General features: G+C 37.4%; 1 protein-coding gene across 2 annotated transcripts in view; it reads left to right on the top strand.

Moving 5' to 3' along the window:
• Window positions 1-19,520, top strand: part of CLTC (clathrin heavy chain) — a 64,132-nt gene that overhangs the window by 24,161 nt on the left and 20,451 nt on the right. For both annotated transcript variants that reach the window (XM_075561506.1, XM_075561507.1), the window contains exons 2-13: window positions 1,728-1,935; window positions 4,411-4,679; window positions 5,255-5,416; window positions 8,035-8,148; window positions 8,907-9,080; window positions 10,839-11,036; window positions 11,780-11,980; window positions 15,354-15,506; window positions 15,940-16,062; window positions 16,311-16,448; window positions 16,662-16,826; window positions 16,961-17,141. In XM_075561506.1, coding sequence (XP_075417621.1) covers window positions 1,728-1,935; window positions 4,411-4,679; window positions 5,255-5,416; window positions 8,035-8,148; window positions 8,907-9,080; window positions 10,839-11,036; window positions 11,780-11,980; window positions 15,354-15,506; window positions 15,940-16,062; window positions 16,311-16,448; window positions 16,662-16,826; window positions 16,961-17,141 — 2,086 coding nt within the window. The remainder of the gene's footprint in view (window positions 1-1,727; window positions 1,936-4,410; window positions 4,680-5,254; window positions 5,417-8,034; window positions 8,149-8,906; window positions 9,081-10,838; window positions 11,037-11,779; window positions 11,981-15,353; window positions 15,507-15,939; window positions 16,063-16,310; window positions 16,449-16,661; window positions 16,827-16,960; window positions 17,142-19,520) is intronic.

The following is a 19,520-nucleotide window of genomic DNA, read 5'->3' as shown; positions in this document are numbered from 1 at the left end:
ATTGAGTAGGCTGCTGTAACTGCAGCTTATAGCTGGCTAGGCACGCAGTCAGTAAAGTACAGTAGGGAAGTGAAATTAAAACAGCCTCTTAATCCTAACATACTTCGTTCATTTCTTGGCTTGAGCATTTAAGCATTTGAGCAGAAGAGTTTGACAAAATAATTGAGATAAAATGTACTTGTCCATAAGTTGTGGTCTCTCAGGAGGAAAGCTAGAAAGCTAGGAGACAAGGGTGGAAAGACTTGTTTTTGTTGTTTATGAATTTGAATTTTAGACAATGGAGGAGAGGTAGAGGGGGTGCAGGCAAGTCAACCTGGCTTAAAAAAACAACAGACTCACTGCCATCAAGTCAATTCTGACTTACAGGGTCTCTATAGGGCAGAGTAGAACTACCCATATGGGTTTCTGAGACACTTTTCAGGAGTAAAAAGCCTCATCGTTCTGTCTCCAGAAGAGCAGCTTGGTGGTGGTAGCAATCCAGGCTGTAACCGAGTCAGCCCAGCTGAAGCTAGTAAAATAAAGCCTTCAGATAGCTAGTTTTAGTGGGTTTCAAATTGTTACATATTGCTTGCTTAGTCACCCAGAGTACTAATGACCCAGAGACGTGCTTCTAGTAACAAATGAATTATCTCACAACTTAAAAATCTTAAGACTAGTGCATTTTTTTGTTTAACTGTTTTATTAGAGACTCATACAACTCTTATCACAATCCATACATGCATCAATTGTGTGAAGCATATTTGTACATTCATTGCCCTCATCATTTTCAAAACATTTGCTCTCCACCTAAGCCCCTGACATCAGCTCCTCATTTTTTTCTCCTCCCTCCCGACTCCCACCTCCCTTGATAATTTATAAATTATTATTTTGTCATATCTTGCCCTAAGACTAGTGCATTTGTGTAGCGAATCCTTTACTATATTCCAAGTGCACACACAAAAAAATTGAATCGGTGATTAGCCTTGTTAAACCCTTTGGTAGCTCCCTTTGCTTATTGAGTAATTTCAGGAGGTACATTTCGCTTGGCAGTTTGACCCTGGCTTATTATCACTATAACCTTTCCACTCTTAAAGCCTCTCCTGGGGTGTGATAACAAATTGCTTGTTCCTTTTGCAGGCCGCGCTCACGTTTCTGGGACTTTGCACGTCTTTTGATGAAAATGCTCTGATCCATTGCACTTGAACATGGCTTTATTTGTAGATTCTTCCTCTGACAAATTCTTTAAAAAGAGTGTTTTTGTTTTTTTAAAAAACAGTATTATAACTTCGTTTTCCTGTCCTTGTTAGTCCAGGTTTCTTTGGATAAAGAACTATGATATTTCAAATCAACTTTGTCTTCTTTTTTTATGCTATAAACTTAATCCTCAGATTCCTGGTGCTCAGTGCATGTGAAGTTACTGTACTAAAGGTTAATGGGGGGTAAGAGAGGGCAGATCTTAAATAGAAAAACAGTGACCTCCTTTGACCATAAGTTCCAGCTCTGAGACGTAGCTCTTTCTTTAACTTCAACCTCTCAGTTGTAAGATATAATTGCCTCATTCCAATGGATACAATGGAATTGTCCCTTTTCATGTATGTGCTACCAAAGTTACTACAAGAATTGTCACTGTTCATCTTAGTTAATTGATGGTTAATGAGGATTTGTAATGATGAGATTACATGAAGGTTTAGTTCTTTTTACTTAAATCCACATATCATGGGTTGCTGATTCTTTTTTTCTTCTTTTAGCTCCAGAACCTGGGTATTAACCCAGCAAACATCGGCTTCAGTACCCTGACTATGGAGTCAGACAAATTCATCTGCATTCGAGAAAAAGTAGGAGAGCAGGCCCAGGTGGTAATCATTGATATGAATGACCCAAGTAATCCAATTCGAAGACCGATTTCAGCAGACAGCGCCATCATGAACCCGGCTAGCAAAGTGATTGCATTAAAAGGTAAAAAAGCTTGTGGGGCTCGTTTTCTTCAAATTCTTCTTTGTGTTTTCTATGTAAATATAATAGTTCATGTCTACATTTGTAGTATGATGATCTCCAAAGTTAATGCTAGTATTGAACTTAATTTGAACTACTTTTATGAGTTTTACATAGAATATGTATCTGTGAATGTCCTAATTTTCTGCTCTGCATAAATCTACTTGGAAATACTACAAGTTTGGAATGAATACACTTAAACTTAATATCTACAGTGCACTAAGACTGCTAAAAGTACATCTCCGTATTCAGAGGAAATAAGAATTTAGTGATTTGTATTTTAGATTAAAGTTTAATACCCACTCATAGGTGGATACTAAGGTGTAAACATCAGGAGTGTTTTGAGTTTATTCAACTAACCTTTTAATTGCCACATCAGGGGACTGTACAGCCTGTCAATCTAAAACGTGAGTTCAAAGAATCTTATGCAGTCTGGGATCCTGTTTTAATTTTTTCCTACCTCTCGTTAGGACGTTGAAGTGAGAATAAAATTGACCCTTTGAAACAAGTTTTAAGAGGGTGAAATAACAAGGTGACTGCTTCTTTAAAAAGACATAATTGCCTATTGCTTGCTTTGTTGTTTTCTTAGTAATGAGGAGAAAGTTAGGTCCCCAGAAACTTCTGAATAAATTTGTGGGTGAGTTGTTAGTGTCACTAAAACTTTAAATTTTTCTTTACATGATTTAAACTGTGCATTTAATACAATACTTCTTGGAGAGCAAAGTGTTGGGTGAGAGAAATAATATCCAAACAAGTAAGACATCATCCCATATATAAGGTAGGAATTTATCTCAGGGAACGATGGTCCAGATGTTTTGAAGCAGTAAGCATTTTGCTTCTATTAAAAACTATATTTTAATATAAGGTATTAAACTGCCCTCAGTCTCCTTAAAAAGTTAAATTCAATTGCTTAGTAACTTTCACATCCTTCTATTAAAAAAGGCCATCATTTTGATTTTGTCAAAATTCTTTTCTATTTTTAATGTTATTGTTATCTTATCACATTTCTTAATGCTTTCTTATGTGTGCAGATGGTGAGTTCTCTTCAATTAGATTGTGTTAGTTATTGTCCTGTTCTATAAAAAGAATACATTGAAAATATTTTTAGAGCATTATATGGTAGCCTCATAGATTTGTACCTATGTGTTGCACTGTAGAATTTAGCTCTAATTCTTTGCCCCCCTCCCCAAAGCACCCCACATATGTATATGCTCTAATTTTCACAAAAAGAATAATCAAAAGTCTAATAATTTGGGGGTTGGGGAAGGCAGCAAAGGAAAATAAGTCATGCCCATCAACTGCTTCCCTCTGAAGCTCGTTTTAACCTCTTGGCTTCTTTTTATGAACGGGACTGTAACTCTTACAATGTTCTGGTCTGGTTGTGGTTTACACACTGTGGGGGTGGGAGTAGCATTCTCTGTGGATGGCAGACGTTTTTGCACATGTGACAAAGAAGGGTGGTGGGACAAAGCTGTGTGTTTTTTTTGTCTCCTTTACCTCATTCCCCCAAAACTATCTTAAACTTTTTGTCCTACAGGAGCCAGATTCTCTGTGGCTCAGGGATGGAGTTTTCCTTGCTCTGTAAAGGATTAATCATGATAGCATAGTGAGAGCTGTGACCTTTGACCTCTGTTAATTTAAATCAAATTGCTTTCTGAACTGTACTGAATTTCAAATTACAAGTATAAGCCCTTGCATCTGACTCTGGACTCTTAACATTGGCAAATTTCATCCTTTCAGTAAATGCTTGCTGTCTTTCTTGGGATGAAGCTTGAACTTTGTTCTTATCTTCAGTATATTAACAGCATCCAAAACTTGTCCTCCTTTGTCTCCCTTCCTTTCCTCTAGCACCTGTACCTTTCCTTTGTATTGTAAACCAATTAAATGTAGCATGCTGGTCTTTTCTGTGCTAGTGGCATCAGGCAGAGTTGAAGTAGATCCTCTTTTCAAAAAGCAGTTTCCTTAAGATTTAGTTGGATGGGAGATGACTGCCTTTTAAAAAGTAGGCATTTCCCATGTGTTTGTGTGACATTTGCTTCATCCTGTGTACCAATTACTAACTTAGTTCATGTGTAAAATTAACACAGTAAGTATGAATGTTCAGTCCTGTTCCCTGTTTTCCAGCATTGTTAAGAGAGTTGTTCTTTAGATTAACTTTAGTTCTGGTGTAGAATCCTATGAAAGATACACTGACCGTTTAAGATGTGTTCATTAGAGGTTCTAGACATTTTACTTCAGTATATTGTGAGTGCTTGCTTAGAAAACTGTTCTCTCCAATGGTTGCTGCTTTATCAATGTGACTTCTGTGGTTGGGTATTAGTCTTGGGTTAGATGATTTCATTTGGAAGCTATAGAGCTAGTTTAGCTAGTTATTCATTTACCCATGACTTTCTCTTTAAAAAACAAAACCAAATACACAATTGTCCATTTTACTTTCAGCTGGGAAAACTCTTCAGATATTTAACATTGAAATGAAAAGTAAAATGAAAGCCCATACCATGACTGATGATGTTACTTTTTGGAAATGGATCTCCCTGAATACGGTTGCTCTGGTTACGGATAATGCTGTGTATCATTGGAGTATGGAAGGAGAGTCTCAGCCAGTGAAAATGTTTGATCGCCATTCTAGTCTTGCAGGGTGCCAGATTATCAATTACCGTACAGATGCAAAGCAAAAGTGGTTACTTCTGACTGGCATATCTGCACAGGTAAGTTTTCTAGTTTTTAAGAAAAGGGTTACCTAGAATGCAATCCGACTTATTTCTGAGAGATTCTTTTTTTTAAGAAATGTTGGCGATTCAATGCCTTAATGCCTACATCCTGGTGTGCAGTTTCAGAATACTCTTAGCAAGGATCTTGAGTTCTTGCTTGCTTCTGTATGGACTGGGATTAGTTGTGGAGGCTAGGCACTGCACCTCAGAGTGTGGCTTCACATCTCTTTCTGTAAGGTGGTGTAATTGGGTGTTGCTTATGAGGCACTTCATAAGCAGTCGTGTTAAGCTTTAAGATTGGAGCTAAATTTAAGAGGTATCAAATTTACAATGAAAGGCAGGATAATAAAGGATTAGAAATACTGTATATACTCGAGTAAAAACCGAGTTTACCGGCACATTTTCCATGCAGTGTTTGTGGTAAAATTAGGTGCCTCAGCTGATACTCCGGTTAGCTTATCCTCGAGTATATACGGTACTACTGAAGATTACAAAAGATTCTAATGATTTCACTAATTGATGAATCTGGGAAGTGTTGGACCTTCAAAATATACTCTCTGTTCCCTCTGTAGCAAAACCGTGTGGTGGGAGCTATGCAGCTCTATTCTGTAGACAGGAAAGTGTCGCAGCCCATTGAAGGCCACGCGGCTAGTTTCGCGCAGTTTAAGATGGAAGGCAATGCAGAGGAATCCACGTTATTTTGTTTCGCAGTACGGGGTCAAGCGGGAGGCAAAGTAAGTTTTGGCTCTTTTTGCTACTAATTATTCATCCAATTTCAAGATTGTCTTCTAAATTGCTCCTTTGTTTTAAATATTCATTCTGTTTTGGGATGACTCCGTTGTGATTCTATTTATTTTTACTGGTTTGACTCTTAAGCTGTTGGGACATTTTTTGTGTGAATCCTAAAACAAATACTGTTCTGCAGCTATTTTTGGTGTCTGCTATGTACATTAAGACTTTATTTTGATTGCCTTCATCAAAGGCCTTACGTTGTTTCCCAACTTTATTGTGTATAAAAATCACTTGCCCAACACCTAGAAAGTTTGATTCTGTACGTGAAGACCACAGTCTTTATTTTGAATACTGTAAGTGATGTTAGTGAACTGTGGACTACAATGTGAGTACATTGCCTTCATTCAGAGTTTTCGGCCCTCACTGGACATTGGGAAACTCAGACACCAATGTCTAAAGCTGTGTTATAGACAGTTAAATCAGAATGGGTAGAAGGACATGACTTTTTTTTTTTTAAGGTCATGTAAATTGTGTGACCAAGGTTGAGAACCATTGAACAATTAATTGAACTATTTCGGAAATGAACAAATAGAAGTACTTTGTATATTGAGTTTTTAGCTGCGGGCAACAGAAACAACCTCTGGTTGATTAAAGCATAAAATATTTAGTGAAGGATATTGGATAGCTCACAGTTGCTAGGAGTGATGCTGCACTCGGTCTGGAAAATGAAGAGAAATAAGGGAGAATGGACAGCAGTGAGGGTCCCAGCCCAAACCCATGCCACCACAAACTCTGCTGCTGCCCTGACTGCATTGCTAGACTCCAAATGAACTTGGAAAATCATGTGACTGCTGCTTCCACTGCCAGAGTGACACCTATGAAGTCTTGCTGACTTTCTGTCTCTGCCTATTCAAACTGTAATACAGGCAAGTCCACCTGCCTCCATCAAAGTGCTAAGAGGTTTGGAAAATAGCTCATTGGTGTTTGGTCATAAAAAATGGACTACCTTCTATCAAAACTTCCAGTACCTCTATTAAGTACTACAAAAGTACTGTGGGAATCAGATCTTGGGCATGCTAAAAAAAAGTAAACTTTAATTTTGTTAGAACTTGGTAATCTCTTTATAAGTAGTTTAAATTTTTTTAAATTAAATCAATCACTTGAAGTGTGATATAATCTAGAACCTCTTGACAGGAAGAGAAACATACATACCTTTCTACCAAGAATTCCTGAACTGAGAGAGCAGCATACCAATCTTGATAAATGAAGGATAAAAAGCACTGATACTTAAATCTGAGTTGGTGGAATTTAAACTAAAAGACACTTAGGTTTTAAAAGTTAGCATATTATCACAAAGGCATAATGGTGGGACTTTTTTGAGAAAGCCTACTGAAAAGCCTCTATCAAAAAGAAATCTGAAAACAGTTTTATAGGTTCTTAAGCTTATTTTATTCATTGTGCTATATCTTTTATAGTCTGCAAAGGCTTTGAAGAAAGTCAGTATTGGAATAAGTCATATAACTAGGAATAAGATCCCAAAACTTTTTAATATATATATATGAATAAAGGGGAATTATTTTCTGCATTAATTTTTGACATGACTAAACCATCTCATACCTCTCTTAAGCTTTTTTTTGCTAATTGATATGCAGCATCAGAATTTTTAAACAGAATATTATCTATCCTTAGAGTGTAGGTGATTAGAGAGACAAGTTGGCTTAGGCTTATACTTTCTCTCTGTGTTAGAGTAAGGGTGTACAGGCAGAGAAGAAGTACAAATATTAAATTATAATGGAAAGCGATGAGAAAGTACACAGGCAATGTGTTAGCATTCTATGCCCTTCAGTTATTTGGAGTTTAATTATGTTTTCAGATTTTCAACTAAATTAACTTTTTCTTCAAAATAGTATAAATGTGTAGAACATTATAAGACAATTCAGAGAAATCTCTGTACCCATATCCAGTTCCCCTGATGGACATATTTTACATAGCCATAGTACAGTAGAAAAACCATGAAATGGACATTAATATTATATATGCGTACACTTCTGTCCTTTATCAACTGCAGGTTCAAGTTATATAACCATTTTATCACTACAGATCTTTACCCAGCTTCCACTCTCTTACCATCCCTAACTCCCTGTTGCTTTCAGTGGAATTTGACTCATACTGACCCAATGAAACAGTAGAATTGTCCCATAGGGGTCTCATGCTATAACCTTTATGGAAGCAGATTGCCAAATCTTTCTTCCATAGAGTGGCTGGTGGGTTCTACCCTCACCAGGCTTGTAATTAGCAGCAAGCATCTTGGCATCAGAGCCATCGTCGTCTGTTCTTCATCTCTAGGTGCAGCTTATGACCTTTTGAGAGTGTTGCATTGAGCATATCTTCTTTAAGATCCATCCCATTGTTGCTGGTGTTGATAGTGCCTTATTTTTGCTGATTATGTGTTCTACCACCAAAAATTCCATAAATGAATTTACCAAAGTTTTCTTAGCTACTTACTATTGTAAGACACTTGGGTTGTTTCCATTGGGGCTACAAATAAAGCTATGGTAATACACTGAGTCTTGATTGTTAAAAGACCTAATAGATTCATGTGAATTTCTCTTTTGAATAGTTACATATTATTGAAGTTGGCACACCACCTACAGGGAATCAGCCTTTTCCAAAGAAAGCAGTGGATGTTTTCTTTCCTCCAGAAGCTCAGAATGACTTTCCTGTTGCGATGCAGGTATTTTCGGACAAATTAATGAACTTTAAAAATAAATCCAAGAACTATTGGTGTGATTTTTAAGGGGTATTTAAAAGATTTACCCTCAATTCTAAAATAAAATATTACTGAAATTTGAGAAATTATACTAACCTTTATATAATGTATAAATTGTGTTAGGTTAAGGTTAAATTGTCTTCTACCAGCTCTCATTCATTCATTTTTTTAAAAAAATTCTCAATTAGATGGGAATCTACATTTCAAATGAATTTTGTATTCTGCATTTAAACTACTAATCAAACCCCTTAATAGCTTGCCCTTCTCCCCCTTTCAATTTGCCCTGTCTTATACATTTCTGTCTTCCCTTTACCTAAGTTAATACCTGCCATCCCTCTATTCCATTACTTCATCTCCCCTCTGAGAAACCCCAAGTTGTGTTCCCTTTGTATAGACGTCTTTGTTGTTTTTTCCCCCCTTCTTTTATAACAGTGGTGTCATACAATACTTGCCTTTGATAATTCACTAATTCACAATAATGTTCTCCAGGTCAATTCATGCCGTGACTCATTTATGTTCTGATGTTTTCTATTAATAGCTTAGACTGTTCCATCTTTAAATATGGTACACTCTAAGTACTAATGTTTAACTTTTTTTAAAGTCCTTTGTCAAGCATTTTAGAATTTTGCCATCTTTAAAATAGAATTACTCTAAATAAATATTCTTATTTATACTATTTGTAGGTTCATTATTTTAATGAAATGCTGGTTTTATTTGAACAGATCAGTGAAAAACATGATGTAGTGTTCTTGATTACTAAGTACGGCTATATCCACCTCTATGATCTTGAGACTGGTACCTGCATTTACATGAATAGAATCAGTGGAGAAACAATCTTTGTGACAGCACCTCATGAAGCCACAGCTGGAATAATTGGCGTCAACAGAAAAGGACAAGTAAGGAAACCTTGAATTCTAAATTAATAATTAAGTAAAAATTACTGTCAGACAATAATACAATAATATATACCTGGAAATAGAGAAGTATGAATACATTCTCTTTTTTTCTTGTGTGAGGTGGCTTCAAAAAAGTTATTTGAAAACAGAATTAAAAAACAGTTGAAGTTTTCCCCAGAATTTCTGAGCCATATTGGAAATGACAAGTCAGGTAGTCACTCTTACATTCCTACCCTCAGTTCAGTATTGCCACATATTTGCCACTGGAAAGATGATGTGTTATCGTAGTTATTGCAGGGTGCCTGGGAAGTTACCTACATTGATGGGAACAATAAAGAGGTAAGGGTTCATTTAAAGGTGGGATTGAAGATATGTTTGGTTATTGAGTTCTAAAGTGGTGCCCCATTCTTCTTGATAATAGTCATGCCTTGTCCTCTTCTTACTATGTGTCTAGTAGTTCTTCCAGTATCATCAGGGCTGTATGGTAAGCATTTCAATGATGCAAGGGATTGCGTCATTCAGGGGTACTTGCCCATACTTAGTGTATGATCCAGCGCCTAGATGATTGAAAAGACCTGGTGGCATAGTGGGTTATGAGTTGGGCTGCTAATGGCTGGGCCAGCAGTTGGAACCCACCAGCTTCTTCAAGGGAGAAAGAGCAGGTTTTCTCCTGCCCTCCTAGAAACCTACAGAGGCATTTCTGCCCTGTCCTATAGGGTTGCTATGTGTCAGAATCAGCTTAGTGTGTGAGAAAGGTAAACATAACTAAGTTATTGAAAATTTATTGTAGAGAAATCCTAGTGTTTAAAGCAGTGTTACTTGAACTTCATCTAGGTGAGCCCCTATGCTTTATTTTGATTTTATACCTCCTCAGGTTTCTAGCTTTCATTTCTTCAGTATCTCTAAGCCTTATGGAGTTTTCAGAGTTCTATAAACTGCAAGGTCATCAGGTGAAACCACCAGCTGTTCCAAGGGAGAAAGATGAGGCTTTTACTCCCATAAAGAGTTACAATCTTGGAAACCCACAGGAGTAATTCTACTCTGATCTCTCTGAGTCAAAATCAACTCTATGGCAGTGAGATTCAGTTTTTATTTTGATCACATTAGGAATGAATGGATGGCTAGTAGCAGCAGAACAGTTGGAGCTCGAACAGCATGAAATACAGAATTTTACATAACATAATGGCCATATTTTTGAAAAACACAAAGTGGTTTAACACCCTATGGTATTTCACTTTTTTAAGATCATTTTTTGGGAGGCTCGTACAATTGCTATCACAATCCAGACATCCATTCATTGTGTCAAGCACATTTGTACATTGGTTGCCATCATCATTCTCAAAGCATTTGCTTTCTACTTGAGCCCTCAGTATCAGCTCCTCATTTTCCCCCTCCTTCTTGACTCCCCCCTCCCCCATGAACCCTTGATAATTTATAAATTATTATTATTTTGTCATATCTTACGCCATCCAACATCTCCCTTCACCCACTTCTCCACTGTCTGTCCCCCAGGGAGGAGGTTATATGTACATCCTTGTAATCTGTTCCCCCTCTCTCCCTTACCTTCCCTCCACCCTCCTGGTATCGGTATTTCATTTTTAAATCTCTTCTTTGTCCTAGCCTTTTCTCTTTTTATAGCTTAACTTTCATAATTTGACAGTTTAATTACCTTAAGTAATATTATTTGCTTTAAACAGATTTATTTTCTTTATATTCAAGTAAATGCATTGCAACAATTCATTGATCTTTGAATTATAGGTTCTATCAGTATGTGTGGAAGAAGAAAACATAATTCCTTATATCACCAATGTCCTACAAAATCCTGATTTGGCCCTCAGAATGGCTGTGCGTAACAACTTAGCTGGGGCAGAAGAACTCTTTGCCCGGAAATTTAATGCTCTGTTTGCCCAAGGAAATTACTCTGAGGCAGCAAAGGTGGCTGCTAATGCACCAAAGGTAAACAAACAGTTAAGAAAATCAATTTTCTATGAGTGGCTTAATGTTTAACCTCCATTTCTTTGTTTTTATTATTTTAAAATGTATCTTTAATTAATTATTTTAAAGCTCCATTTCTAATACGGCTAGAAGAGGAACCAGCATTCCACAGCAGTGTCTTTTGGGTTATCAATTGCTTTAGTAAGATATGATGTGCCTCTGGATTTGGTTAGCCTTTTAAAATTCAGAGTGTTGGAAGGATATTTGTAACCACGATAACACTGATGCTCGGTTACTTTGGTATGAAACTGTTGGGCTTCTATAAATGCGAACTGCAGATTGTATTTCCGCAATTTGGAGAACACACAGATCCTTTCCAACATATTTGGTAGGTAGATTTGCCTGAAATGGAATTGGATTTATTCTGATCACCATTGTACTGAATTGATAACCTATTTCTAACCAGTGTTAATTATGAAACCTCTACAAAATGTAAACTTTAGTTACGAGCTTATTAAGTACTCTATGATTATAATGAATATATGTATTCTCTTACAAATTAACATATTTGGTATATTTCTGATTATGAGTAATCTCATAACATTGGACCAAAGCCGTGACAGACTGACATAATTGTTACTACAGATGGAGATGGAAATTTGGTGTGAGTGGATGAGATCATGCCTCTAAGATTCACTTAAGAGGCATTATTAGTTTGATGTTTGGATGATCTGAAGAATTTTTAAATTTTTACTTTCTTAAAGGGCATTCTCCGTACCCCAGACACCATCCGACGGTTCCAGAGTGTTCCAGCCCAGCCAGGTCAAACTTCTCCTCTGCTCCAATACTTTGGAATTCTTTTGGACCAGGGCCAACTGAACAAATATGAATCCTTGGAACTGTGTAGGCCTGTACTTCAGCAAGGGCGAAAACAGCTTTTAGAAAAATGGTTAAAAGAAGATAAGGTAAAAACATAAATATATATATTTTTTAAAATAAGGTAGATTAACTTATCAACATGCTCTTGCTTTAATGGATTAAATAACAGGTTAGTAAGCTACAAAGCAAGCCTAGCGATACTACACCAACAAGTATCTGTTAAATAGTATATCCATTTTCTGTTCTAGGAACAGATAATTAAGTGAACTATATAAACACACCTACCTTTGGAAATTTATTTTAATGGCACATTAAGGTGGGCATTTTTTCTGTTTATTTTTGCCACCCTTTTGCTTTAGGAACAATTGTTTCAGTGTGGGCTCATACTTGAGGCACTCCTGTGGACATAGGACTGTATTCCCATATCCCATGCTTGATCTGCACATAGTCAACCATACAAGTGTTTTATCTTCTAGAATTTCCAAAGTGTCCTCAAAATTGGGGTATTTGCTGCTGGTAAGCATGTTTATATGTGTCAGAAAACATTTTTTTAAAACATTTTATTAGGGGCTCATACAACTCTTATCACAATCCATGCACATACATACATCAATTGTATAAAGCACATCTGTGCATTCTTTGCCCTAATCATTTTCAAAGCATTTGCTCTCCACTTAAGCCCTCTGCATCAGGTCCTCTTTTATTTTTTCCCCTCCCTCCCCAGAAAACATTTTTAGGTAAACTGTTGAGTTACACTTGTGTTAACAAGACAGTAGGACTCTAGTGAAGTGCTGTTTGCCAATGTGGGGGTCACAAAATATTAATTGTATTACCTGGAGAACTATTTAATTCAGTGTCTGGAAATTCTTTTAAGTAGGAATCACTCTGCCTTTTACTCCATGTGCTGCCTTTAAACAAAAATTAAAATTTTATTTTATTGGTGGCTTTTACAGCTCTTATCACATTCCATACATATATCCATTTTGTCGAACACATCTGTACATAGGTCATCATCTTTTTCAAAACATTTTCTTTCTACTTGAGCCGCTGGCATCAGCTTCTCATTTTACCCCCTACCTCCCCCACCTTCCCTTGATAATTTATAAAATTTTTTTCTGTTGTTTTCCCCTTGTCTTACACAAGTGTATGCCATCATTGTGATCAGTTCCCCCTTAATCCCCACCCCACCTTACCCTTACTCTCCGAGTACCGCTGCTCCCCTCATTGGGTTATCTGTCCTGGATTCCTGTGTTGCGAGCTCTTGCCCGTACCAGTGTCCATGTTCTGGTCTGGCCAGATTTGTAAGCTGGAAGTGGGGTCATGGGGGCAGTGGCCGGGGTGGGGTGAGAGGGAGAAGCATTAAAGAGCTAGAGGAAAGTTGTATATTCATTGGTGCTTTACTGCACCCTGGCTGGTTCTGCTCTTCCTTGTGGTCACTCTGACAGGAGGTGTCCACTTGACTACTGATGGGCTTTGCGTTTCCACTCTGTCCTCCCCCTCATCTCCATTGATAGGCTTTTTGTTTGGTTGGTTGGTTTTGTGTCTTTGATGCCTGATACCTGATCTCATCTACACCTCCTGATCGCACAGGTTGGTGTGCTTTTTCCATGTGGGCTTTGTTGCTTCTGAGATAGGTGGCTGTTTGTTTATCTCTGCCTTTTTGTATTCACTTGGTCCTTTTTTTTCTTTCACTTGGTTCTTACTTTCTTTTGCACATTAGCTCTTTTTTAAAATTATTTTATTGGGGCTCGTACAACTTTTATCACAATCCATACATCCATTGTGTCAAGCACATTTGTAACATGTTTCCATCATCATTTTCAAAACATTTGCTTTCTACTTGAGCCCCTTGCATCAGCTCCTCATTTTTCCCCCTCCCTGCACATAAGATCTTTTGGTACTATGTTGTGTAGAGTGTCTTATGAGATGCCCTCCTTATTTGTAAGGTAACAAATAAGTCCAAGCAACTCATTAGTGCTAACTGATTTTGTTTCTTTTTAAATCATTTTATTTGGTGCTTGTACAACTCTTATCAAAATCCATCCATCCATCCATTGTGTCAAGCACTTTTGTACATTTATTTCCCTCATCATTCTCAAAACATTTGCTTTCTACTTGAGCCCTTGGTATCAACTCCTCATTTTCCCCTCTGTCTTTGCTCCCCCTCTCCCACCAACCCTTGATAATTTATAAATTATTATTATTTTGTCACATCTTACATCATCTGATGTCGCCCTTCACCCACTTCTCCGCTGTTCCTTCCCAAGGCAGGAGGTTATATGTAGATCCTTGTGATCTGTTCCCCCTTCCCCCCTCACCTTCCCAGCTGGTTTTTTTCATATCACTATAAAAACCCCTTGTCCACAAAGGTTGAAAAGGTTTGACTGGCCGGTGTATTCAAGTGTTGTCAAGAACGGAGACAGTGCTGTTTAAAGCACTATAGGTAGTGATTTTTCATGTTCATCTTAGTTGTTTAAGCTATGGAAGGATGGGAACAGCCAAGGTAATTGTCTAACAGAGGGCTGCTTTTATGGGCTCATTAAAAAAATTTTTTTGTAAGCAGTTAATGTTACTGATTTATGAGAAAGGGCGTACTGATCACTCTTTAGACTCTTGATAAGACTTTTTATTTCTTACCACATTATGAGGTCTCTTCTTTGCAGTACCCTTTAAAAGTAGAAAATCAACTCTAGTATATAAAGCCAGAACGCTTAAGGAAGCTGTTTTCCAGATTGGGGACCTGGCTTATTAATAACAGGTTATTTGTGTGTAGCACCTGACTATTCTTAAAATTTTATCAGTTCTTCATTTTGTTAAATTAGAATGTCCTGTCTCAGACCATTAAATCTGAAAGCCAAAAAGATCATGGGACTTATATCTTTCAGTCATACAAGTTTCACTCTATCTGCCACCTTCAAAATCACATTTTCACTTGATAATGTTACAGTAAGTTTTTGATGTAACATTTTTTAAAAATTGGGACTCTGAGTCTGATTGATATCTGAATTTTCATGGTAGTTAGAAGGAAATGATTGTGGGGGTGTTTTTTTTGTTTAATAAATCATTTTATTGGGAGCTTTTATATCACTCCATACATCAATTGTATCAAGCACATTTGTGCATACGTTGCCATAATCAAGAAATGATTGTGTTTTAAATAAATGATTTACAATTCTAAAAAATTAATTGGTAATAGCTCTGTTTTGGTGGGTTTTTTATCTTTGTTGAATTTTGGAATGTGTGGAGAATTTTACCAAGGCATTGCTGATTAGACTCTTTGCCACACATAACTCCTACTTGTTTATTTGTAATCTATCCTGGAGAAAATAAATGATTAAATACCTATTGTTTTACTATTGTTTATAGTGGAATTAGTATCTTTTTTAAAAAAACAACTTTTTTTTTTTAAAACAGTTCCTGCCTGGATCATTAAGCAGTATCATTTTTTCCTTTTGACAGCTGGAGTGTTCTGAAGAACTAGGTGACCTTGTGAAATCTGTGGATCCTACATTGGCACTTAGTGTGTACCTGAGGGCTAATGTCCCAAATAAAGTGATTCAGTGCTTTGCAGAAACGGGTCAGGTCCAGAAGATTGTCTTATATGCTAAAAAAGTGAGTTCAACAAAACAACTTCTCATGTAAATTTATTAAAGTATTAAGAAAATAATTAGGCTTAACAACTCTTGTTGACTTTAATAGTGTTTTTCTTATATTTTGACCGCCTTGGAAAAATTTAAGAAGTCTATATTAGCTCACACATGTAGAATTCACACTTGCTAAAACAATTACTCTTGCCTGGCTTACAGATTTTAAGATAATGGATGTTACACCGAGGAGATGAAAAGTGGAAATGTCAGCGATTTGTTCAAATAGCTCTGCCTAATAGAAACCAAAGTCAGATCAAGCTTCTTAATTGAAATTCAGTTTGTGCTTTTACCAGTAGTTTTAAATTGGTGAGATTTGGTTTTAGGACAAACTATTAAATGCTAAGAAGGACAGAAGGAATTTGACAGGTGACTCTCTTTAAGTTTTTGACTATTTGTAGGTTGGATATACTCCTGATTGGATCTTTCTCCTGAGAAATGTAATGCGGATCAGTCCTGACCAGGGTCAACAATTTGCTCAGATGTTGGTTCAGGATGAAGAGCCTCTTGCTGATATCACACAGGTAAAGATAATCAAATAATATTTTGTAGGCTTTTATTCAAATGGAGAATGGGAAACTACTTTAACCCAACTTTCGTTTTGAGGAATTAAGAGTTCTAGCTACATGACCAACTCTGAAGTTTCTTAAAAAAAAAACAAGCTACAGATGAATGAATAGTATGATATCTATTTCATTTATGTATTGCCAGCATTATTATGAGGTAGTTTAAACATCTTTGAATAATTTTCTTTTAAATATTTTTACTGTAGATTGTGGACGTCTTTATGGAGTACAATCTAATTCAGCAGTGCACTGCATTTTTGCTTGATGCCCTGAAGAACAATCGCCCATCTGAAGGTCCACTACAGACCCGGTTGCTTGAGATGAACCTTATGCATGCGCCTCAAGTATGTTTCTCATGCTTTGTAAAACATGTTTCCAAGAATGCTTTAGCACTTAGTCACCGTTTCTAAAATTCTTAGTTATTTGAAACTATTGATACACCAATTCCTCATTCAGAAATAATTCTCTCTCTCACAGTTGAATTTTAAGTATGTGATTTGAATGTAGAATTACTGATTGGGTGCAGAATTGAACTCAATCGGTTTGTGGTTTTATAGGTGGCAGATGCCATTCTAGGCAATCAGATGTTCACACATTATGACCGGGCGCACATCGCTCAGCTGTGTGAAAAGGCTGGCCTGCTGCAGCGAGCACTGGAGCACTTCACCGACTTGTATGACATCAAGCGTGCGGTTGTGCACACCCATCTGCTTAACCCTGAGGTATGTTAGCCTCTTGCCTAACAAATGACAGCAGTTAAATGGTATGCTGAAGATGTGTTTGTGATACTGGATGGTGGTAATTTGACATTACCAAGAGACTAATTGTTTTGCATATTGCTTATTTTGTCTTCTAGTGGCTAGTGAATTACTTTGGATCCTTATCAGTAGAAGACTCCCTAGAATGCCTCAGGGCCATGCTGTCTGCCAATATTCGTCAGAATTTGCAGATCTGTGTTCAGGTGGCTTCTAAGTATCATGAACAGCTGTCAACGCAATCTCTGATTGAACTTTTTGAATCATTCAAGAGTTTTGAAGGTAATTGGGAGGTGCTGCTTACTTTAATTAGTTGAAATAACCTAGCAGGGTCGACTTGTGTGAGTACAAGTTATTAAAAACTCTGTCTTTGCAAAATGTTTGATTTTGTGAAACATTTTAACTTTATTATTTAGTAAATGGTGTCAAGGACCTTTTGTGTCAGGTCCAAGGGGATACGTAGTGAGTAAGACTCTCCATTTTATAAGTGGATTTAAGACAGGCTTTTAATATACACAATTAGAATATAACTATAAGATGAAATCAAAATATAGGTATAATAACATTTCATGCTTGTATTATCTGATTCTATAATGACAAGTGTTTTCTAATCAAGGACATTTTGTGTCTACAGCAGTTTCTCAACCTTGGCACCAGACATTGGGCTGAATAAATCTTTGTTGTGGGCTGGTGCTTTCCTGTGTGTTATGGGGTACCCAGCAGCATTCCTGCATCCCTCATCTAAATGTTTAGTAGTACCAGACACCAGCTCCCCTAGTTATGCATCCAGGCGTTGCTAAGTGTCCCCCGCGTTGAGAACCACTGCCATACACAGCACTGCAGGGTGACGCATTAGCCAAAATTCTGGTCTGGTCCCCAATTACCTTTTTAACCCCTTTTCTTTGTGGTAGTGATCTAGACAGCAAGGACAGAAGTTCTACAATGGATATTAAATTTAAGGTGTATAAAATTAAGTATTGACTTTTTACTTCAGTCATCTCAGCACAATTCAAATACTCAATATCCTCTTGTGGTTGGCTACAGTATTGAACAATGCAGATATAGAACATTTTCATCATTGTAGAAAGTTTAATTGGACAGAACAGCATTAAATACTTTTGCTAGCTGCTTTTTGTATGTATTTTATTAACTGCATGTGGAAAGAACAGCTGGTATATGGGACTTTGTTTAAAATTTCTCATAAGTTTTATGTAGTTGTTATTTTGTTTTCATTTGTTGCTTTGTTTTGTCTTGTTTTTGTGCATATTATTGTCTCTGCATGTCTATCTAGATAAGATAGGCAGGATAAACAGTCCAGAGGAGAAAACAACAGGGATGGCAATTCTGGGAGGACACGAGACAGGGGGAGAGGAGGGGAAAGGAAGTGGGTGTTAACAAACTCAGGGACAAGGGAACAACAAGTTATCTAAACTCAATGGCAAGGAGGGTGTAGGAGGCCTTATCGAGGGCAATGTAACTGAGAGGAATTACTGAAACCCAAATGAAGGCTGAACATAATAGTGGGACAAGAGGAAAGTAAAAGGAAATAGGGGAAAGAACTAGGAGGCAAAGGGCATTTATAGATGTCTAAATGTAGGCATGGACATAATGTAAATATAATTATATATGACGATGGGGAAATAGATCTATGCGCATATGTTTACAGGTTTAGTATTAAGGTAGCAGATGGGCATTGGGCCTCCACTCAAGTGCTCCCTCAATGCAAGAACACTTGGTTCTATTAACCTGGCATTCCATGATGCCCACCCCACCCCCACCCCCCGACACAATCGCTGAAGACAAAGCGAGTACATAAGCAAATGTGGTGAAGAAACTGATGGTGCCTGGCTATCAAAAGATAGAGCGTCTGGGGTCTTAAAGACTTGAAGGTAAACAAGCGGCCATCTAGCTGAGAAGCAAGAAAGTCCACATGGAAGAAGCACACCAGCCTGTGTGATCACGAGTTGTCGATGGGATCAGGCATCAGGGACTAAAGAACAGAAAATCATATTGTGAATGAGGGGGAGTGCAGGGTGGAGATAAAAAGTCCATCTATAGGCAACTGGAAATCCCTTTACAGAAGGATCACGGAGGAGACGAGCCAGTTAGGGTGCAGTGTAGCAACAATGAAAAATACAACTTTCCTCTAGTTCTTTAATGATTCCTCCCCACCACTATCATGATCCCAATTCTACCTTACAAATCCAGCTAGACCAGAGGATGGATCTACACTAGTACAGACAAGAACTGGAAACACAGGGAATCCAGGACGACATATAAACCCCTCAGGACCAATAATGAAAGTAACAATACCAGGAGGGTAAGGGAAAGGTGGGGTAGAATGGGGGAACCATTAACAAGGACCTACATAAAATCCCCTCCTGGGGGATGGACAACAGAAAAGAGGGTGAAGGGAGATGTTGGACAGTATAAGAAATGACAAAATAATTTATAAATTATCAAGGGTTTGTGAGGGGGTGGGCGCAAAAATGAGCTGATACCAAGGGCTCACCTAGAAAGCAAATGTTTTGAGAAAGCTTATGGCACTAATTGTACAAATGTGCTGACATGATGGATGGATGTATGGATTGTGATAAAGAGTTGTAGGAGCCCCCAATAAAATGATTTTTAAAAAGTTTAATGTATTGATAAGCTATGCTC

This window comes from Tenrec ecaudatus, chromosome 10 (assembly GCF_050624435.1).
Source record: "Tenrec ecaudatus isolate mTenEca1 chromosome 10, mTenEca1.hap1, whole genome shotgun sequence".
Taxonomy (NCBI): Eukaryota; Metazoa; Chordata; class Mammalia; order Afrosoricida; family Tenrecidae; genus Tenrec; species Tenrec ecaudatus.
This window is presented reverse-complemented; position numbering and strand designations above follow the sequence as displayed.